The 18,872-nt window shown below is 39.8% G+C and overlaps 1 protein-coding gene and 1 long non-coding RNA gene across 11 annotated transcripts in view; one reads left to right on the forward strand and one right to left on the reverse strand.

The window, feature by feature from the left end:
* LOC138742329 (uncharacterized) overlaps window positions 1–2,878 on the reverse strand; it is a 75,678-nt gene extending 72,800 nt beyond the window's left edge. For both annotated transcript variants that reach the window (XR_011344062.1, XR_011344061.1), the window contains exon 1: window positions 2,746–2,878. This is a non-coding gene — a long non-coding RNA (uncharacterized lncRNA). The remainder of the gene's footprint in view (window positions 1–2,745) is intronic.
* Window positions 1–18,872, forward strand: part of ppp2r3a (protein phosphatase 2, regulatory subunit B'', alpha) — a 315,951-nt gene that overhangs the window by 237,539 nt on the left and 59,540 nt on the right. For 8 of the 9 annotated variants that reach the window (XR_011344060.1, XM_069896596.1, XM_069896592.1 and 5 more), the window contains 3 exons: window positions 5,785–6,036; window positions 12,230–12,333; window positions 15,159–15,261. Coding sequence is in view for 8 of the 9 variants with exons in the window: in XM_069896596.1 (XP_069752697.1) it covers window positions 5,785–6,036; window positions 12,230–12,333; window positions 15,159–15,261 (459 nt within the window). In the remaining variant the exon portion in view is untranslated. Of the gene's footprint in view, window positions 1–2,554; window positions 2,820–5,784; window positions 6,037–12,229; window positions 12,334–15,158; window positions 15,262–18,872 lie in introns of those variants that run through there. The other variant, XM_069896599.1, reaches the window with a different exon arrangement.

Here is an 18,872-nt window from a genome sequence, read left to right on the forward strand (position 1 = left end):
TCTTTATTTTTGTCTTGCATTAATAGTATTCTCACAGTAAGAGCCTCATATATTTTTGAAAATTCTTGCAAATCTATTTCCAAGGATCCTTCATGTCCACAGAATATTTTCAGTCAGTGAATATTTTAATAATGTAATTAACTGCACTATTGTAGGAACACAATTGTTTTTTTTTTATATACACACCATGGTCCTCCAAACTTCAGTGAGATTATACCATTAATTTTGAATTATCTACAAGTATGATACCTTATAACTTATTCCAACATATAATGAAAGGAACCAGAACAAGTTTCCATGTAATTTAATACATTTAAATCCTCAATGATTGACATTGAATAGTTGGAGAGAAATGGGAAATAATTTTTCAGTATGTACCCCTAGAATCATTTTTGGGAGCACTGTCTTTTTGGTAAATATTAATGATTTGGACACAGCTGTTAGGGTAACATTTCCAAATTTGTGGATAGTGTAAAGATTTGTAGCATGGATACAAATTGCCAGAAAGTATAGGATGAAACAATAAGTAAATCTCTGTTCAACAGAAATACACAGGACTTCGGTGCTGTCATGCTGACAGCATTTCCAGATGTCAGTCTGGATGATTTTCCTTTTAAAAATGTAGAATAATATTTTCTGTTGAACTCAGTAAGTTTAAAGAGAGCATGGGACACAGGGCCATGGCAAGTTTAAAAGGAGCACAGGAAGCAGGGCCATCATTTGTAAGAGGGAGCAAAAGAACTGTGGCTTCAGTTTGTCAAAAAGAGCACAGGAATCATCACTCTGTCATGTTAAAAGGAGCATGGGAAACAGTGCTCTTCAGTTTTTAAAAGGTCCACAGGAACTGGGGCTCCATTGTGTTAAATGGAGCACAGGAGCTGAGGGCCTTTTGTGTAAAAGACTGATACATGAAAGTCTGTAGATGCTAATAATTGTAGTAAGTACACACCGAAATGATTGTAGTAAGTACACACCGAAATGATTGTAGTAAGTACACACCGAAATGATTGTAGTAAGTACACACCGAAATGATTGTAGTAAGTACATACCGAAATGATTGTAGTAAGTACACACCGAAATGATTGTAGTAAGTACACACCGAAATGATTGTAGTAAGTACACACCGAAATGCTGAAGGGACTCAGCTGGTCTTTTCAGCGTCCATAAAAAGCAAAGATATATTGCTGATGTTTCAGGCCTGAGCCCTTCTCCAAGGAATAAGTAGAATACAGGAGCCTGGCCCAGTGTGTTAAATAGAGCATGGGGTCGGGGCCTTGTGTTTTAAAGGGAGCATGGGAACTGGGCCGCAATGTGTTAAAGAAAGCTTGAGAATCAGCCTCAGAAGAGCTAGATGCTGAACCATCAGAATGAGATATTATTATGCCTTGATTGTTATAAAGGATTTGAGTACAAGAATAAATATATCTGAATGGAGTGACATCAGGCCCTTGAGAAACTATGGCCAGAATATAATGTACAAGTCTTGTCTCCCTACTGAAGAAAGGATACTCTTGTAGTTAGTGGGAGTTCCACAAAGGTGTCACTGGATTGATTTCTGGGAAGTGGGACTGACTGAGGAAGAGAGATTATGCAGAATACACCTATCCTCTCTCAAATTTAGAAAAAAATGGGAGATGATCTCAAACTAAGGTTGTTGTAGCAGCTGATGTTAGATGCAGGATGTTGTTTCCCTGATTAGAACGCCAAGAATCAGTTACAGGGATGGACAAATCAGGACTGTGGTGTGTCGAGACTTCATTCAAATGACAGTAAAGATTTGGAATTACACCGATAAGAGTTCCACGGTAATATTCAGGACAGGGATGAATACTTTTGAGAAATACTAATTTAATCAGGGTATGTGAAGAGAATGTGGGAAAGTAATGCTGAGGTCAGTGATTCGCCACGATCTGATTGAATTGGCGGCCAAGTACTTGGAGAGGTTTATTTGTTTTTCTTCAACTTGGGTGCAAGAAATAAGGTGAGGAAAACTACACTTCCTGAAGGAGTAGGTAGGATCTAGAGTTCGCTGCTTAGCAGGGGAGTGGAAACAGAATCAATCCATCACTTCAGAGGGCATTTAGAAATAGATTATGTGGAAATATGTGGTAAGGGGGTGGGGTGAGGGGGACTAGTAGGAGCTCATCGGGCCAAAGGACCTCCTGCTCTACCGGAACTCAGCATGTAAAGGGGCCTATTGGTAAATGCCCACCCACACACGGCGTGAGACCAGGGTTAGAGGGCGACAGGCAAGCGCCAACAAGCAAGAGTTCGAAGCCCGCTCTCCCGGTTAATTCCCGCCAAGCCTGAAGTTGCATTAGAGCTCCATTAGACTAACACTAAGGGGTCGGACACCTTTTTAAATCCCCCCCACCCCGCAGTTGCTATTTTTCTTCTGGCAAAGGTTGAGACGCGCAATTCACATCTTCTCTGCAATTAACCACTTCAAGGCCTGTCGGAGCTCCCTTCAATTCAGGCATCTTGGTAGTTCACTGGGGTCCTAACATAAGAGTGGAGTTGGGGCGGGGGGGTCTTAGCTTCTTTGTTCAATCTTGCCTGGGCAGGGAATAGAGTGGGAAGGAAGCGCCGGAAACCCGGCTCGGCCGCGTCCAGTTCGGGAACGGTACTAGTTAACCCTTGGAGGACACAGACACCCCCACCCCCATCCCCCCTCCCCCTCTCCCACCCACCGAGCTCAGCAAAGGGCGGCCCCTCCTCTCCACTCAGGGCTCGAAGTGTGCTGACCTCCTGATCCTTCACCATGTCCCCGAGTCCATCACAGAAAGCCGTTTCTGCAGATGCTATGTGAAGGAAAAGAGGTGCGTGAAGAAGAGCGAGGGACCACCTGCAGATGCATTAAACCCGGATGAGTTCAAATTCTGCCGCTATTGTTTGCTATTGCATGGGGTCTTTCATTGTGGGCGTTGTCATGGCTTCCACTTCTACATTTGGGCTGGTGCAGAGAGTCAGCAGAATCCTTTCCCAGGGATTTCCCATTCTTCATCCCCTCCCCCGGGCGCCATCCCCTTTTTATTTCCACGTGGAAGCCTGCAGTTTTGTATGCATGCATGTGTGTGTGTGTGTGTGTGTATAAGTATGTGTGTGTGTGTATATATATATATATATATGTGTGTGTGTGTATATATATATGTGTGTGTGTGTATATGTATGTGTGTATATATATATATATATATATATGCATGTGTGTATGTATATATGTGTGTGTGTGTATATATATATATATATATATATGTGCATGTGTATATATGCATGTGTGTGTATGTGTATATATGCCTCACAGTTTGGCGGGCAGCAACCTCCTTTGAAGAAGACCGCAGAGCCCACCTCACTGACAAAAGAGAAAGGAGGAAACACCCAACCCCAACCAACCAATTTTCCCCTGCAACCGCTGCAACTGTGTCTGCCTGTCCCGCATCGGACTTGTCAGCCACAAACGAGCCTGCAGCTGACGTGGACATTACCCCTCCATAAATCTTCGTCCACAAAGCCAAGCCAAAGAAAGAATATATGCATGTGTATATATGTGTATGTATATATATATGTGTGTGTGTATGTATATGTGTGTGTATATATTATATATATATATATATGTGTGTGTGTGTGTGATATGAGGAAACCTTGCCTCTGGGTTATTCTGCCACTCACCCCGACTGCCTGCACGATTTTTGGGTTTGGTTTCTCACTTTCTGCCGAACACGTGAACTTAGTACCAGCCTCAAAGCTGCCCACTTACACTGACATTTCAGCAGAAAAGTCGCTGTGATTATTGTGCATTTCACTAATGCTTTTAAGCTGCACCACCCGGGTAGCCCTCCTGGGACCCAGGTGCGATTTAGTGGGGAAAAGGTGCCTCCGGCACTTTTAAGCTGAGGTGGGATAGCAATTCACCCTCGCGATGATGCGGTAAGTGACACGTCATGCAAACTAGTCTCCCCTGTTCTCTCCCCCCCCCCCCCCCCCCACCAGCTGTCAGTCTCCTTCCCACCGTCAAAACGCACTCTGCCCAAGTCGGCGGCAGCCCACCCCTCTGCACCCCTCCACCCCAGGCCCTGGCAGCAACCTCTTCCCCGATCAGTGCAGACACTTCAGCAGGGGTTTCCCTGTGACTGGGTCAAGCTGCCTTGTGAGTGGGATGCATGGTTAACCCCATTTTACAAGGCGGTTTGAAAGTATCTATTGAAAGCACTGGAGAAACTCAGTGGGTTGCAATATACAAAACCACTGGAGAAACTCACAGGTTTCCTGCCTGTCTGCTTTTTATTTGCTCGTACTTTGAGGACAGGCTGAGGCCCGAAGCATTATCTTTCACAGTACTCCTTATGGATGCTGCTTGGCCTGCTGAATTTCTCCAGCACTTTTGTGCATTGTATCATCAAGTTCTTTGAATGTCATCCTATTGCAATTACATATTCAGGTGAATCTTTTGATTTGAACAAAAATTGCAGATCCAGGGAATCTGAACTAAATAGAAAATGCTGGAAAGGCTCAACAGGTCAGAGTCCTCTGGAGAAAGGACTGAAATAAAGTTTCAGGTCAAAAACTCTTTTTAACTCCTTTTGAGCCCCAATGAGGATTGAGATGACGCAAAACCTACAGCTGTGATTTAAAAGGACAATGCCTTCAAGAACTGGAAAATTTTCAAGTACAACAGTGACCTGTTTTATAAAACTTAGTTAAATATTTCTTTCATTGTACTGTCCATTTTCAAATATATATTGGGTTGTTCTACATAAAAGACACCATCCCAAGGCTCTGTCATACAGTGTTGTAATGATAGAATAGAAACTGGCCATTTCACACAGTGGGTTGAATTTTTCTGTCATGTTTGCAACAATACAGTAAAAGTTTTGTGTGCTATCCAGGCAATCCATCTCTTACAGAAAGTGGTGAAATGATATCAAATAAACAAATAAATAAGATAACTGAAAATAACCTCTTTTTTTAAAAAAATCTTACAATATCCAATGGATTTGTTCAAGGTTAGTTGGAGGATAATTATACTATTGTTACCAAATGAGTGCACTTTGGCAATGTGCCAGAAAAACACTGACTGGGAATATTATTTATTTAGCAATTTTTCATTTGTTCACTGCTCTCCTCTTCTGAGATTAAACAGATTGAGTGATGAATGCAGTCCATAAGTGGAAAGTTGTTTCAATGGGTGCTTATTTTCAGGTGGGAAGCCTTTTAACCCAGTGGTTTTCAAACTGCCCCCCTAAACTCACATTCCATCATAAGCATTAAATGCTCTGATTACTAAGGGATGGTTTAAGGGGGGATGTTGGGGGGCGGGAAGGTTGGGAATCACTGCTCTACACCCAATTATTACTAGAATATTTTGCTTGAGAAAAATTGTTATTGGCCCATTTCCTTTGGAGTTATGAAACCGTGTACATAACATGTCAATTAGGTACAATTTAAACAGTGGTCTTCAAACTTTTTCTTTCCACCCACATAACACTTTAACCAAACCCTTACTAATCACAGAGCACCTATGGCATAGGGATTGCTTAAGGTGGAATGTTGGGGGGGGGGGGGGCCCATCCATTTTGAAAACCACTGCTTTAACCCAACCAACATTATCTCAGAACTTTTTTTTCCCAACTTGTGTCCAGAGATAGGGACAGCTTATATAATTTCTTACCAAAATAGGTGAGCCATTCAAGAGGGAAACAAATCAACTTTATATGAAATATTTTTCATGGCACCATTTGCAGGGGATCAGTGCAGAAGTTAAGTGGCATGTTCTATCCTCCTTTGCAGGTCCAAAGCAATAAAGAAAAGAAACCTGGAACACCGCCTCCTGCTGTAACAAACGTGACTCCCAGTCCTCCCCCTTCAAACACAGTTGTTGTCAGCACTCCGACATCTGTAAACATTCCACGCTTCTACTTCCCTAAGGGACTTCCAAGTGCAAGCAATAATTATGAAGAGACCATTGCCAAGGTTGAAGCAGCCTTTGCTGAGTTTGAGGATGAAAAGGGCGATATTTATGAAATGGGAAAAATCGCAAAGGTAGGGAGAAACATTTCTTAATTGTGACAAGCACTGTTTTTTTTTCTATTTGGTGTACGTTTCTCCCCTGGAAATATAGCAATGATGTTATCATTTACTTGATTGCTCAGCTACTTTTTGTGGGCAGTGTTAAGACTTCACAATAACCTCAAAATGGGGAAAAAAAATTTAATTTAGACATATAGCACTGTAACAGGCCAATTTGGCCTGAAAGTCCATGCCGCCCAACTTACACCCCATCAACCTACACCCCAGTATATTTTCGAAGGGTGGGAGGAAACTGGAGCCCCTGGAGAAAACCTACACAGACACGGGGAGAACGAACAAACTCTTTACAGACAGTGCTGGATTCAAACCCATGTCCAGTCCCAATCGCTGGCACTACAAAGGCGTTGCGCAAAGGCAACAACAAAAATTGCTGAAACAAAAACAAAAAATATTATAAAAGCACAATGCTGGATAAACTTAGCAAGTCAAACAGTGTACTTTATAGAGCAAAGATAAAGTTTTGGCTTGAACCTTTCATCAAGGCAGACTTTCGTGTTTTACTTCTTGTAGGAAATGTAAGTGGAGAGTAAAACAGGGTTAATCTTCATATTGAACAATTCTCCAGACCTACTGAGTTTTTTTTTTAATATAATTTTCTGTACTCACTTTAGCTAAAATTTTAACTTGTCACCTGGCTGTTAATTTATGGAGTGTTCTATCACAGGCCATCTGTTTATCTTTATTTCAAATATACTCTCACAAGTAGCTAAATCCATACTGGTCTTGGCCTCAAAGGGACAATAATAAGATTACAGCATTCATTGTTCCTTTGGCACTCTCTATTCTTGCTAGTTCCAAATTTCAAAAAAACTACACAGATGATTTTTATTTCCTATGAACCTGGAGGGCAATGAATTACTGCAGGAGGAGGGTTCATGATGAATAATGTCAATTACTTTATTTTTTTAAATTTAGACGTACAGCACAATAACAGGCCTTATCGGCCCATGAGCCTGTCCTGCCTAATTAAGATTCAAAATTCCTTTATTGTCATGTAATAGTACAGAAAATGTAATATTATGCAAAATTGCTTTCTGCCTGCCATAAGGCAATCAAAAAGTCAGTATTAGTGTCTCCCAGCACCCCTTACAGTAAGAGAGAGAGAGAAGCAAAAGAGCCACTGCATGTCCGTGGATTTGCTTCCAGCACTCCCACAGCTGTGCAGACTCATGTTCGATTCATTGACAACACAATTATCAGATCCAAACCTTCCATACAATCATGAAGCCTTCAGCGCCCGAGGTCCTCATCACCCTGTCGATTCCCAGCTCCGATACCTGGTTCCATGAGTCAGTCTCCAGCAGCCTGCAGCCCATGTGGTTCCCCTCGGCCGCATCACCCACTGCCTATGTGTGTCCTTCAGTTGCTGAGCCCCTCGCTGGTCTGCCGTCGTGATCACCATCCTTAGAGTCGTCTCCTCTGCTTTTCCTTCTCAACAGGGAATGTTCTTTCTGTATCTGGTGCCGTATCCCCATAGTGCAACCCTGCTTAGCCACTGCCGAGCATAGGCACGGCTATCTTGGGCACATATCTCCGTGATTGCGGATTTTACTTATAAACATCATTGGCTCCTTTAACAGGCCATTTAAAGCCCGTAAGGAGCCACTGGCATTGGCGGTTGAACCCTTCAGAGCAGTGCTATGTCTCCTCTCTCCCAGATCTACACTGGTGGCAGGGCCACTGTTACAGCAGCTCCAGCAGCATTGACATTTTATCCCCAATTATCCTACAACCTTGTATATTTTTGGAAGTTTCATCATTGATATTGGACCAAATTTGTACTGTTTGTTACTGGAACAAAATGATTATTATGTTTTTGTTGCATCTGCAGCAGTGATTGGGAAGTTCAACAGCTTGCTTTCTTCCTTGACCAACCTTCTGTTGGTCTGTGTGACAGGTGAAAAACAAGGTGGCTTCTGGAGCAAGTGGTCTTCCTGCCGAGGCCGAGTGTCTAAAACTTGATGGGAAAGGGCTCTGGTCACAAATTCACTATCCCATCTCTCGAGGAAGAGAAGAACATGCAAAGAGATCTTGGAGTCTATAATCGTAACCATTTTCAATTAAGGAGATAAACTGAAGAACAAAAACTACAGAGGGGTTTCCTTGCTGCCGCAATGATCAACTTCAGACCACTCTTTCCTGTGACTGAAGAGCTGCCCCATGAATCCATCCAGAGACAGAATGGATATATCTTCACCACTTAACAACTTCGAGAAATGAAGGGATAACACTATATTTGGCCTTTTATGACTTTGCAGAAACCTTAAATCAGTGAAGTCTGTGAAGTATCCTTCTCTAGTTTACTCACAGGAATGTATCTCCATCTTTTGTCTGCTTCAGGAATGCATTGCAATCCATAATCTTAGTGACTGACTCCACAACAAGCCCAGTTTCAGTGCAGGCCAGTGTCAAGTATGGCTGCATCGTTCCTTAATTCCTTACCAAAATCTCTCAGGTTTCTCGTACACCACAGCTCCAACAATTATTCTGCTATAGAGAAACTAATTTATAAGGACAAGTAGGTATCTGTTTAATCTACATCACCTCAAATGCAGAGCCAGTTACCACAACACCAGTGATCAAGTTGTAGTTAGAAGGTGATTCTTGCAATGTGCACATTCCCAGGTTGGATTCGAGTCAGTAAAGTACATGAGAAGATGGACCTTGCATTTAGTAGCTGCAAAGTATGTGTCAGTTTTTCCCCCATAGAACAACATATCCCTCTTAACAATAAAGGTTCGTGATAAGATGAGATGTCAGCTGCTCCTGTATCTTGGAAACTACCTCTCAACATAAACAAATATCAACAATGAAATTTGCCATTATTTCATTGATGGTCTTTGAGGAAAAGAATGTTTAAGGATCACAACCTTAAATCTGGCACAGACCTCATGGTGATTGGAAAATGATCCTTACTTACTACACCAGGCTTTGAAAACATGGAATGATGGCATCTGAACATCATGCCTAAAATGTTACAATGCTTTGGCAAGATCTAAACAGTGCTGGCATCCCAACCTCTCCAATCACTGAAGCGCTAGCTAAGCTCAGTTCTTTTGCAACAGGAGGCCATGTTATTTGCATTTCCAATACCGGGCCCAGCATCCTGAATTTTGTCAGATTGGCTTTATCAGGTGGACAGAGGGGAAGATTCAAGCAATTCTGACTCCACTTGCATCCGAGTCTGCATGTCCCACAAAGGTCTCGTTAGCTATCTCAGAAACCACAGAACTGAAGCAGATACGAAACATCCTCAATCGCGAGGAACTGCCAAAGAAGAGAAAAATATTCTTTGCGAGAAAGGATAAAGAAAAAAGATGTGTGGTAACAGATTGTGACCCTTGATTTTGAGCTTGTCTTTGCAGTTCAATGTTCACAGATAACTTTAGACTCAAACAAAATATCTCACCTCTATTATCATTGATCTCACCTCTATTATCTTTCCTTCATTGCAAAATAACAAAGGAGGTGTTTTCTTACACACCATCTACATTCTATTTTAGCAGTGCCAAATGAACACTGACAGTATTGTATTACCAGATTACAAAAAGGATGTAGTCATTTTTAGGTGGGTCTGTTATTTCCTCACTAACTCAGAATTATAGTGTAATGGTGAAGGAGTGGACAAAATGGACCTGCAAGTTCAAAGAATATATAATTTTGATTGAAACCATTTGGTGGAACACACTAACAAGTTACATTGAATCTGTTCAATCTTTGGAATTAAATATTCCAATGTGTTATAGGCTACCCAGTGGTTTTCAAACTTTTTTTCCCATACACATACCACTTTAAATAATCCCTATGCCATGGGTGCTCTGTGATTAGCATGGGATTGCTTAAGCTGGGATGTGGGTGGGAAGGGAAGGTTACTGCTCTAGACTCAATTGTGACTGAAATATTTTGCTTGAGAGAAATTGTCATTGGCTCCATTTCCTTTGGAGTTATGAAACCGTGCACATAATGAGTCAATGGGGTACGATTAAAACAGTGGGTTTCAAATTTTTTCTTTCCACCCACATACCACCTTAAGCAATCCCTTACCAATCACAGAGCACCAATGGCTTAAGGATTATTTAAGGTAATATCTGAGTGGAAAGAAAAAAATTGAAAACCTCTGCTCAAGCTCAATTAACACAACGAGTGAGGTTCTTATTTGTCTTTGTAATCTATGTGAGGTAACCCACCGGCACACCAAGCAGACTTGAATACTTGCATTTGACTGGCTTGGGAAGGGCATGTTGAACACAGTTTACACATGCTCATAGATTATATCTGAATAATGATCATGTGGATTTGTTTGAGCAAAAGGCAAGGAGGTGGTATAGGGTGGGGGGGTGGGGGGGGGGAGAAGGGAAGGGAGGGAGTGTGTCCTTGTTTCTCCTCCCCCTTCCCCTTTCTTTTTCGACCATCCATAGCAAAAGGTGAATAAAGTAAAAAGCTTTATTACAGGTCATGCATCGAGCTTTAAACTGTTCTTTTATTATGATGCCACTATGTGTTGTTTGGAAATTGTGAACTTTATAACAAGATTTTTTTATAAAACTCCAGATTCTTTTAAACCCTTCATGAATAAGTGCCATTTCCTTTTTAAAAAAAAATGTGTAGAATCCTTGATTTGTATCGTTTGTATACATAAAATGGGGAAGTATAAGTACATTTGCCTCTAAATTCATGTCTAGTTAGTAGTGTTAAACCTGCTATATAATTAGGGGCTTGTAGATTAAATATGCCTCTATAATATGACGTTTCAGGAGGTGAGTCGTGAATAGTTAGTGAGTGTAGGGAATTGTATCAAATTGCTGAGGAATCCAGTTTGTCATCTTCAGGATTTTTTTCTTATTAAAATATTTTTATTGATTTTCAGTTATAATAAGTTTGCACGGGATGTGCAACAGAAAAAAAACACAAAAAGCACTGCATATGAATTCCCAAAACACAGCCATAATAAGCCACCTAAAGAATGGACATAATAAATTTAAATTTTCCAGACCCCTGAACCTAAACAAAGATGTTAATGAAACAAAATAGCTCACTCTGAAGTGCCAAAATTCTGTATTAACACTGAACTGAGAGGTTATAGAAATCGTCCATGAACTGGCCCCATAACATTTGGAATCTAATGTTTGAATCATTAATTGTCTATCTAATTTTTTTACAAATTTAAACAGGACATTTTGACCCTTAAATGATCCCGCAGGATCCTTTTAAGTTTATCAAAATTTAAAACATTGAATTTCATTTGGGGTGTGTGGAAAGAAATAGAAATCTCTGACCCAAGTGGTGGCACAGGGGCAATGCTGCCTCTTGCATGCAGTTACCATGGTTCAGTCCTGACTTCCAGTGCTGTCTGTGGAGTCTCTGCATTCATTCTGTTTGTGACCCTGTGAGTTTTCTCCCACCTCTCAAAGATATACAAGTTGGCAGGTTAATTGATCATGGTAAATTGCCCTTGATGTGCAGGTGAATTGCATAATCTGGAAAGAGAGGAGAGAATTGAACATTAGGATATTACAGAATAGGAACAGGCTTTTCATTCCACGTTGCCTGTGCTGAACATGATGCCTAATTAAACTGAATTTCTATTTCTGCCACACAAGTATCTCCTCTAGTCTCGGATCCAGAAGGCCTTTTTAAAATCTACAATCGCATCTGCTTCTACCCGGCAACCTGTTCCAGGCACTGTCCATTCTGTAGGTTAAAAAAAATTTACCTCGCATATCTCCTTTAAACTTCCTGCTCCTCCTCCCGCAACTCACACACACCTTAAATATATGTCCTCCAGGATGTGACATCTTACCCTGGAAAAAAAAGATTCTGTCTACACTATCTGTGCTTTCCGTAGTTTTACAAACTTTCATGATGTCTCCCTTCAGATTCTGCGCAAGAAAAAAAAACAGCCCAAGTTTGTCCAACCTCTTCTTGAAGTTCATAACCTCTAATCCAAGCATCCTTCCTTGAAATGGGTGTAAATCAGAGTTTAATGGTCAAGGTGGACATCGTGAATGGAAGGATCTGTTTCTGTGTAGGATGATTGTAATATCTCTAACATCCAATGGGTCCCACCTACGATGGGACTTTTTATTTCCATATTAGCCTTTGTATGGAGAAAGTGATATTTCTTGTTTTATTTTTGTTTCTCCAGGCATGTAATTGTCCTTTATTCTGGAAAGCCCCCATGTTCATTTCTGCTGGTGGAGAACGAACAGGATATGTGTCTGTGCACTCATTCATAGCCATGTGGAGAAGGTAAGTATTATTTCTGCCCTAAACTTAGTTTTTACATTTGCCAGAAGCCATTGTACGTAGACATACGAACATTACTATGATGTAACAGAGCTCACTTTTTGCAGCCATTGAAGAGGATTTAGAGGTGCTGTAAACAGTATTGAGAAGCCTTGTGAAGAATAGCGAGGAAAATGACCAGTTAATCTGTCAATGATGTTTGGATGAGGAAAAATATAGTCTGTTTTGCTGGCAAAACTTGCCATATCTTCAAAGAATGCTATAGATAAGGTAAACTGTCTGTGAGGTTTAGGAAAGAGATATTTTTGGCAGTGCAGTACTTAATATTGCACAAAATACAACAATATTACATGCTCAAATTCCAAAGGGGCTCAGAGAATGACTCTGATTCTGAGGAATTAGAGCCAATTAACCATTGAGTAAATAAAATTACAAAAAAAATCCTATGCAAACGAGTAAACATTTGTCAGGCAATTTCAGTGAAAACAAAAATAAATTTATTGCTTCAGGAAATAATAGCTCGCTTTCTTCATGCATATGCTACGTGGCCTGCTAAGTATTTGCAGAATTTACTGTGTTTTTTTTAAATTTCAAATAATATTGATTCCCATTCATGGTAACAAAATAAATCAGTATTTTTACAGTAAAGCTTTTGTAATTAAATTTGAAAATTAAATTTTTGGAATTGAAAGGAAAATCAATTTGTCAAGAGATGATACTTGGAAAGAACACAAAAATAATCCATTCCACAGATCTTCCAGGTAACAGCAGACAGAATTGAATAAGGTTGAGAAGGTCATATCAATATAATGACATTGGCTAACAACTTGTATTAATATAGTGGTTTAAATGTAGAAAAAAATATTTGAAGATACTTGAAAGAAATATCAGAAAATGTCAACACAGAGCCAAAGGATATTCTCAGGTGATTCAAAGCATAGTCAAAGAAATCTCCATGCGTCTGCATTCTCGTTCTCGTGCATTGCCATTTTAAATTACTTTAATTCCCTTTTTCTATTCCTTTGCCTGTTTAGGCCTACCTTTGAAAGGCTTGCATTTGTATTGTGCCTCACACAACCGCAAGACTTCCCAAAATTGTTACAATCATTGAATACTTTGAAGTGTAGATTTTTGGTGTTTATACATTTTTCTATAAAAGTAGTTTTACAAGACACTTCCAACTTGCATACTTTCATGCTTTTAGTTTAGAATGAACTTGGAATTCATTTCCAGAACTGAATTGGACTGGTTGTGTGAGTCCTGTGATCCTGTAGAGTTTAATAAATTCAATCCCTAATCCTTACGTGACCTGGAGATTTGAAGGGGTGATTTTTGTTTTTATTTGTCTTGGACTTTAAAATTGACCTCACCAATGCCAATGAATACAACATGAAAGGAGACTTTGGAATTTATTTCCTTGAACAGAGCACTAACTTGTGACTCTAACTATAAATCTGGATCCTTATTTGATTTGTTAAGGAATGCATGTTTAAAATGGGTGAATTTCAAATTAATATTGGATAGAAACTAAATTAATTCAAGTTTTGCTTCTTTGGAATCTTTCGGTTTTGCTAAAAAAAATGAAGTTGAATGTAAATAGTGGGAAACTAAGGCATAATTGGGTTGAGGGGTGGGGAAAGAGCCAATGGCTTCAGATGCCAACTCCTTATTTCCTATTCACATTCCTGGCCCATGATACGTTTTGGAAAATTGCTTGCTGCCCATTGTTCACCAATCAGATTTGTGTGAACTTGTAAACCAACGGTGGCATCCCTTTCATATGTAACTTTTCACAGTTGAAACATCTAGTTTAACATATACTGATAGGAGCAGCACACTTTTAAGTGTTGCAGTTGTGATCAATACTAATCCATGCACATCAGAGTGCTCCCCTTCGTTGAAACTGAGCGGTGAATGTAAAGTTAACTTTGCAGTAGAAGGTGGATAGAAAGCTCCCCTGTTACTTCAGAGTCCGTTAATGAACATGTATAGGAAGGGGAGCCTGAGAGCTTAACTTGACTTTCAAGCCATCTATCAGAACAAACTAATACTGAGTACTAATTCGCCTGAAATCCTCAAGTCATGATGAATTGAAATTTGGCCTAACTCCTCCATACTTATCATTACTAGAGACAATAGAAATAGTACAGTATAAATTCACTTGGATGTGAGAAAAATCCTAAAAGAAAAACTATCTCAGAGCATAACACAAGCTTCCCTCCTCTCCATAGTCTCCATCTACATCTCCTGCTGCGTGGGCAGTCAAGAACATCGCATGTTGACACATGCTCATTGGGGAGAAGCCTTAAGAGTTTGAAAGCATGCACCAACAGGCTTAAAGAGAGATCTTCCCTGCAGCCATTAGGCTCCTAAATGAACTCCACAGCAGTATTATTATGCTGCCCTTGAGGGATGATAATTAATTTTTATTTTTCATTGTAATTGCATTCTCTGTAAATTGTGGTCTTTAAGTGGCTATATGAATGTTAGAGATAGCCTGTTACATCTGTTCACAGAACTTTTGTTGTACTAGGTATTTTGTGACAAATAAACTTGAAGGATGTTTTCATTTGAACTTCAATAGTCAAAGCTATGGATTGATGTGATGGAACTAATCAATTCATCCCAATCCACTGCTCTTTTGCTTTGCTCAACAAATTTTTATATTTCTGGTATAGAATAAATTGAAACAGAATCATCTAAGGTTGTTGGGTGACACTGGAGATGAAAAATACTGATATTTGAATTGTATTTTTGTTCGTCTTTGCAGGTAGAGTGGGTTATTTATCACCCTTAAATAATAAATGTAATGGTTGTATCTTTCACAGAGTACTGCAGAGCTGTCACGATGATGCATCTAAATTTGTCTATCTTCTTGCCAAGCCAGGCTCTAACTACCTAGAACAGGAAGACTTCATCCCACTGCTACAGGTCTCCCATTTTTTAATATTTAAATGCAAAATACCATTTCAAAAAGTCAAAGCCTTAACTATTTTTTAAGATATGAGCTGGTTCTTCAGTTTTGTGTTTGGTTTATAAATATATACTTGGAATGGCAGTCGCAGCCATTCAATGTATAAGCATAGTGAAACCATTAATCTTTTGACTAACCATGTGCACCATAACAGAAGTTTAGAATTAGAATAGTGTTAAGGGTACTGTGTTGGGATCATTACTGTTAATTATCGGGAAAGTTTGCTGATAGATAACATTGTAAACAGTCTCGAAGAAACCAAACCTTTTCAAAATTTTAGCAAATGGATTTCAATATAAACAAACGTTACTTTAGCTTCTTGAAGCTTCTTAATGGTAAAAAAACAAGAAGCAGTGTGGAAATCAAGGGCGACCTGGAAGTCCTCTTGTATGAATCTTTAAATTGTCATTGATATTTGTTTGAAAAACAATCAAACTATATGCTGGAGTTCATATTCAGAGGGACAGAATTTAAAGGATTATAATTCTTGGTACAATTGTGCAAAGCCCTAGATAACCACATCAGGAGTATTCTGTTAGGTTCTGGATTTTGTAATGTAGAAAGGTTTCAGTAATATTGACCGCAGCACAAATTTATTTGAATGATGTGTGGATGTTGTACACAAACTAGGGAGTTATTCCCTGAACGTTGAAGATAATAATTTTACTTGATGTGGCAGATAAAGTATTTCTGTTAGGGAAATTCAGAATCTGTAGAATGTAGGGAGGAAAGGATGGAGCCAGGCCTTTCTGGGCTGAAGCTAGAAACCCCTTCAAAGGCTGGTCCTGATAGATCAATTGTTACTGTTGCACCTTTTTGCTTGTTGGGAATTTACCAAAGCTATCAAGAGTTGGTGAAATTGGACCATAGGTTCAGCCATGATTAAATGTTCAACTACTATCCTTACAAAGTTGTTAATTGTATGTTTACGATTCAGATTCCGCTTAGAGCATTTAATGTGAGAAAATTATCAAAATGAAAGGAAGTAAAATACTGTACTGTGGACCTGGGCACTCTGAATTAACATCTGATCACAATGGAAAAGCTCAACTAATAAGAAAAAGATTTTAAAAAAGGCAAAAGAATCAGATTTTAGGTTATGATTTTTCATTATATTCATTCATGTTTACACTCATTAAAAAGAAACATAAGATTGTTTCTGCCTCCATTGACTCTACCTAACTGAGTCAGTTTATAGAAACAAAAATGAAATAGTTTGTAAGATGAAATTGGCTGTATCACAAACATTTATGCAGGAAGTTTCTATATTACAAAAACATGTATATTTGTGGGAGGATTTACACCAAAATATACTAGAAGATCTCATGATGGTTTTCTTTTTGTTTTGAATATGAAACTGTTTCAGGAAGATTCTGCAGTATTTATTCTGTTAAAAGGAACATTGAAGTTACCAGACTAAAGTCCATCTGGTGTGTCTTCATCCTCTGGTTGTTGCATAATTGCCAAAGTTACCAGACTAAAGTCCACCTGGTTTGTCTTCATCCTCTGGTTGTTGCATAATTTCCATAGTCCCTTTTACACAGCCGTTAAAAGTCAGGAATTAACTGCCTTTTAACTGCTTCACCTACCTGTATAAACGCAACGAAGGTGAGATACTACCAAGGTAGATAGTGTCCTGTCTTGACCACTAACGTCAACTGTCATGAAGTTCTTCGAGAGGCTAGTCACGGAGCACAAGACTCAACTGCCCCCCTCATTGGGGCCCCTGCAGTTTTTGAGTACCGTCTCAACTGATCTACAGAAGATGCCATTGCCACCATGCTCCACCTAGCCCTCACCCACTTGGAAAATAAAGACTCATATGTTCAAATGCTGTTCATAGACTTCAGCCCAGTATTCAACATAATCATAATGCAGTACCTCATTAGAAAGTTGAACCTGTTGGGCTTAAACGCCTTCCTCTGTAACTGGCTCAGTCAGACCGGATCGGAAACAGCAGGTCCAATACCATCACACTGAACATGGGGCCCCCAGGGCTGCGTGCTCAGCCCACCACTGTTTAACCATGACTATGCAGCAAGACACAATTCTATCCACATCATCAAGTTCGCTGACGACATGACCATTGTAGACTCATCAGCAAGAATGATGGGTCAGCTTACAGAGAGGAGGTGCAATCACTAACGGACTGGTGCAGAGACAACAACCCATACTTGAACATCAACAAAACAAAGGAGATGGTGGTTGTCTTCAGGAGAGCCCAGGGGATCACTCTCTGCTGATATTGGATGGCTCCACCAAATTCCTTGGCATCCACCTGGCGGAGAATCTCTCCTGGTCCTCCAACACCAGATTCATTACCAAGAAAGCCCAGCAATGCCTTTACTTCCTGTGGAGGTTTAGGAAGGTTCAGCTTCCATCTTCACTACATTCTACAGGGGATGCATTGAGAGCATTCTATGTAACTGCATCACTGGTTCAGAAACTATAATCTCAGAATGCAAGTCCCTGCAGCAGATAGTAAGGACTGCTGAGGGGATTGTTGGGGTCTCTCTCTCTGCCATGATGGACATTTATAATGGTCGTTGTTTGCCGAAAACTATAAACATTGTGAAGGACTCCACACACCCCTCCTGCAATCTATTCTCCCTCCTGCCATCTGGGAAGATATACCAAAGTGTTTGAGCCCTCATGACCAGATTACAAAATAACTTTCTCCCCCAAGCTGTGAGGCTTCTGAACTCTGGGGGGTACACAGAGCTAGCATATGTAATATGATATTTATAAGTGATATGTTATTTATAAAAAAAAGTTTCTGATGTAATTTAGCCATGTAAATAACCAGCTCCATAGTCTGGAGAAACGCTATCTTGTTTTCACAGTATACTGCAGTGGTTGTGGTATGAATGACAAATAAACATGACGACTTGAAAAAAGAAAAGGTAGTATCAGAGCCAATGCATTTCGCAGCAGCTTCTGTCTAAAAGGGTTCACACAGAATGCTGGCGCTGTAATGCTACAAATCCTTTTGTTCTGGAATGCCAGCTTGCTTATATAAAAGGTCGCACTGATCAACATTTCTTGGTTCAGTGTGAACGACCCGAGCTGCCTTTAAAGACAGGTTATTCACATGCCAATTAAGTGATTTTTCTGTGTAAAAAAAAAAGGCCCCATGATTCATGAAATTATCCATGGTAATCAGGCTATATCAATTATTTCTCAACCGACACAAAATAAATTGAGAAAATGTCAGATTTGGAAAGATTTTTGATAATTACGGCCAAATTCAAATGCTCCCTCTCTAAACATGAAATATTTAACCTTGTGTCACACCTCATTATTTCTGCACCAAAATATTTTCTGAAGGGATGTACATACCCGTATTTGTTTTAGGTTCACAGTTTTTTGCATTATATATCTGCTAATGTCTAGAACCAAACTTCCTTTAGAAAGGCAGCAATATTTTTTTCTCTGCTAGTCTTCATAGTTTGCATGTTTAACTGCTTCCTTTAAGCTGCTAGTGTTACAAACAGCATCACTGTGAAAGTTTCCAACTGCTTGGAAACATAATTGCAAATGTTTACAAATAGAGCATGGCCATAAATCT

This window comes from Narcine bancroftii, chromosome 9 (assembly GCF_036971445.1).
Source record: "Narcine bancroftii isolate sNarBan1 chromosome 9, sNarBan1.hap1, whole genome shotgun sequence".
NCBI lineage: Eukaryota > Metazoa > Chordata > Chondrichthyes > Torpediniformes > Narcinidae > Narcine > Narcine bancroftii.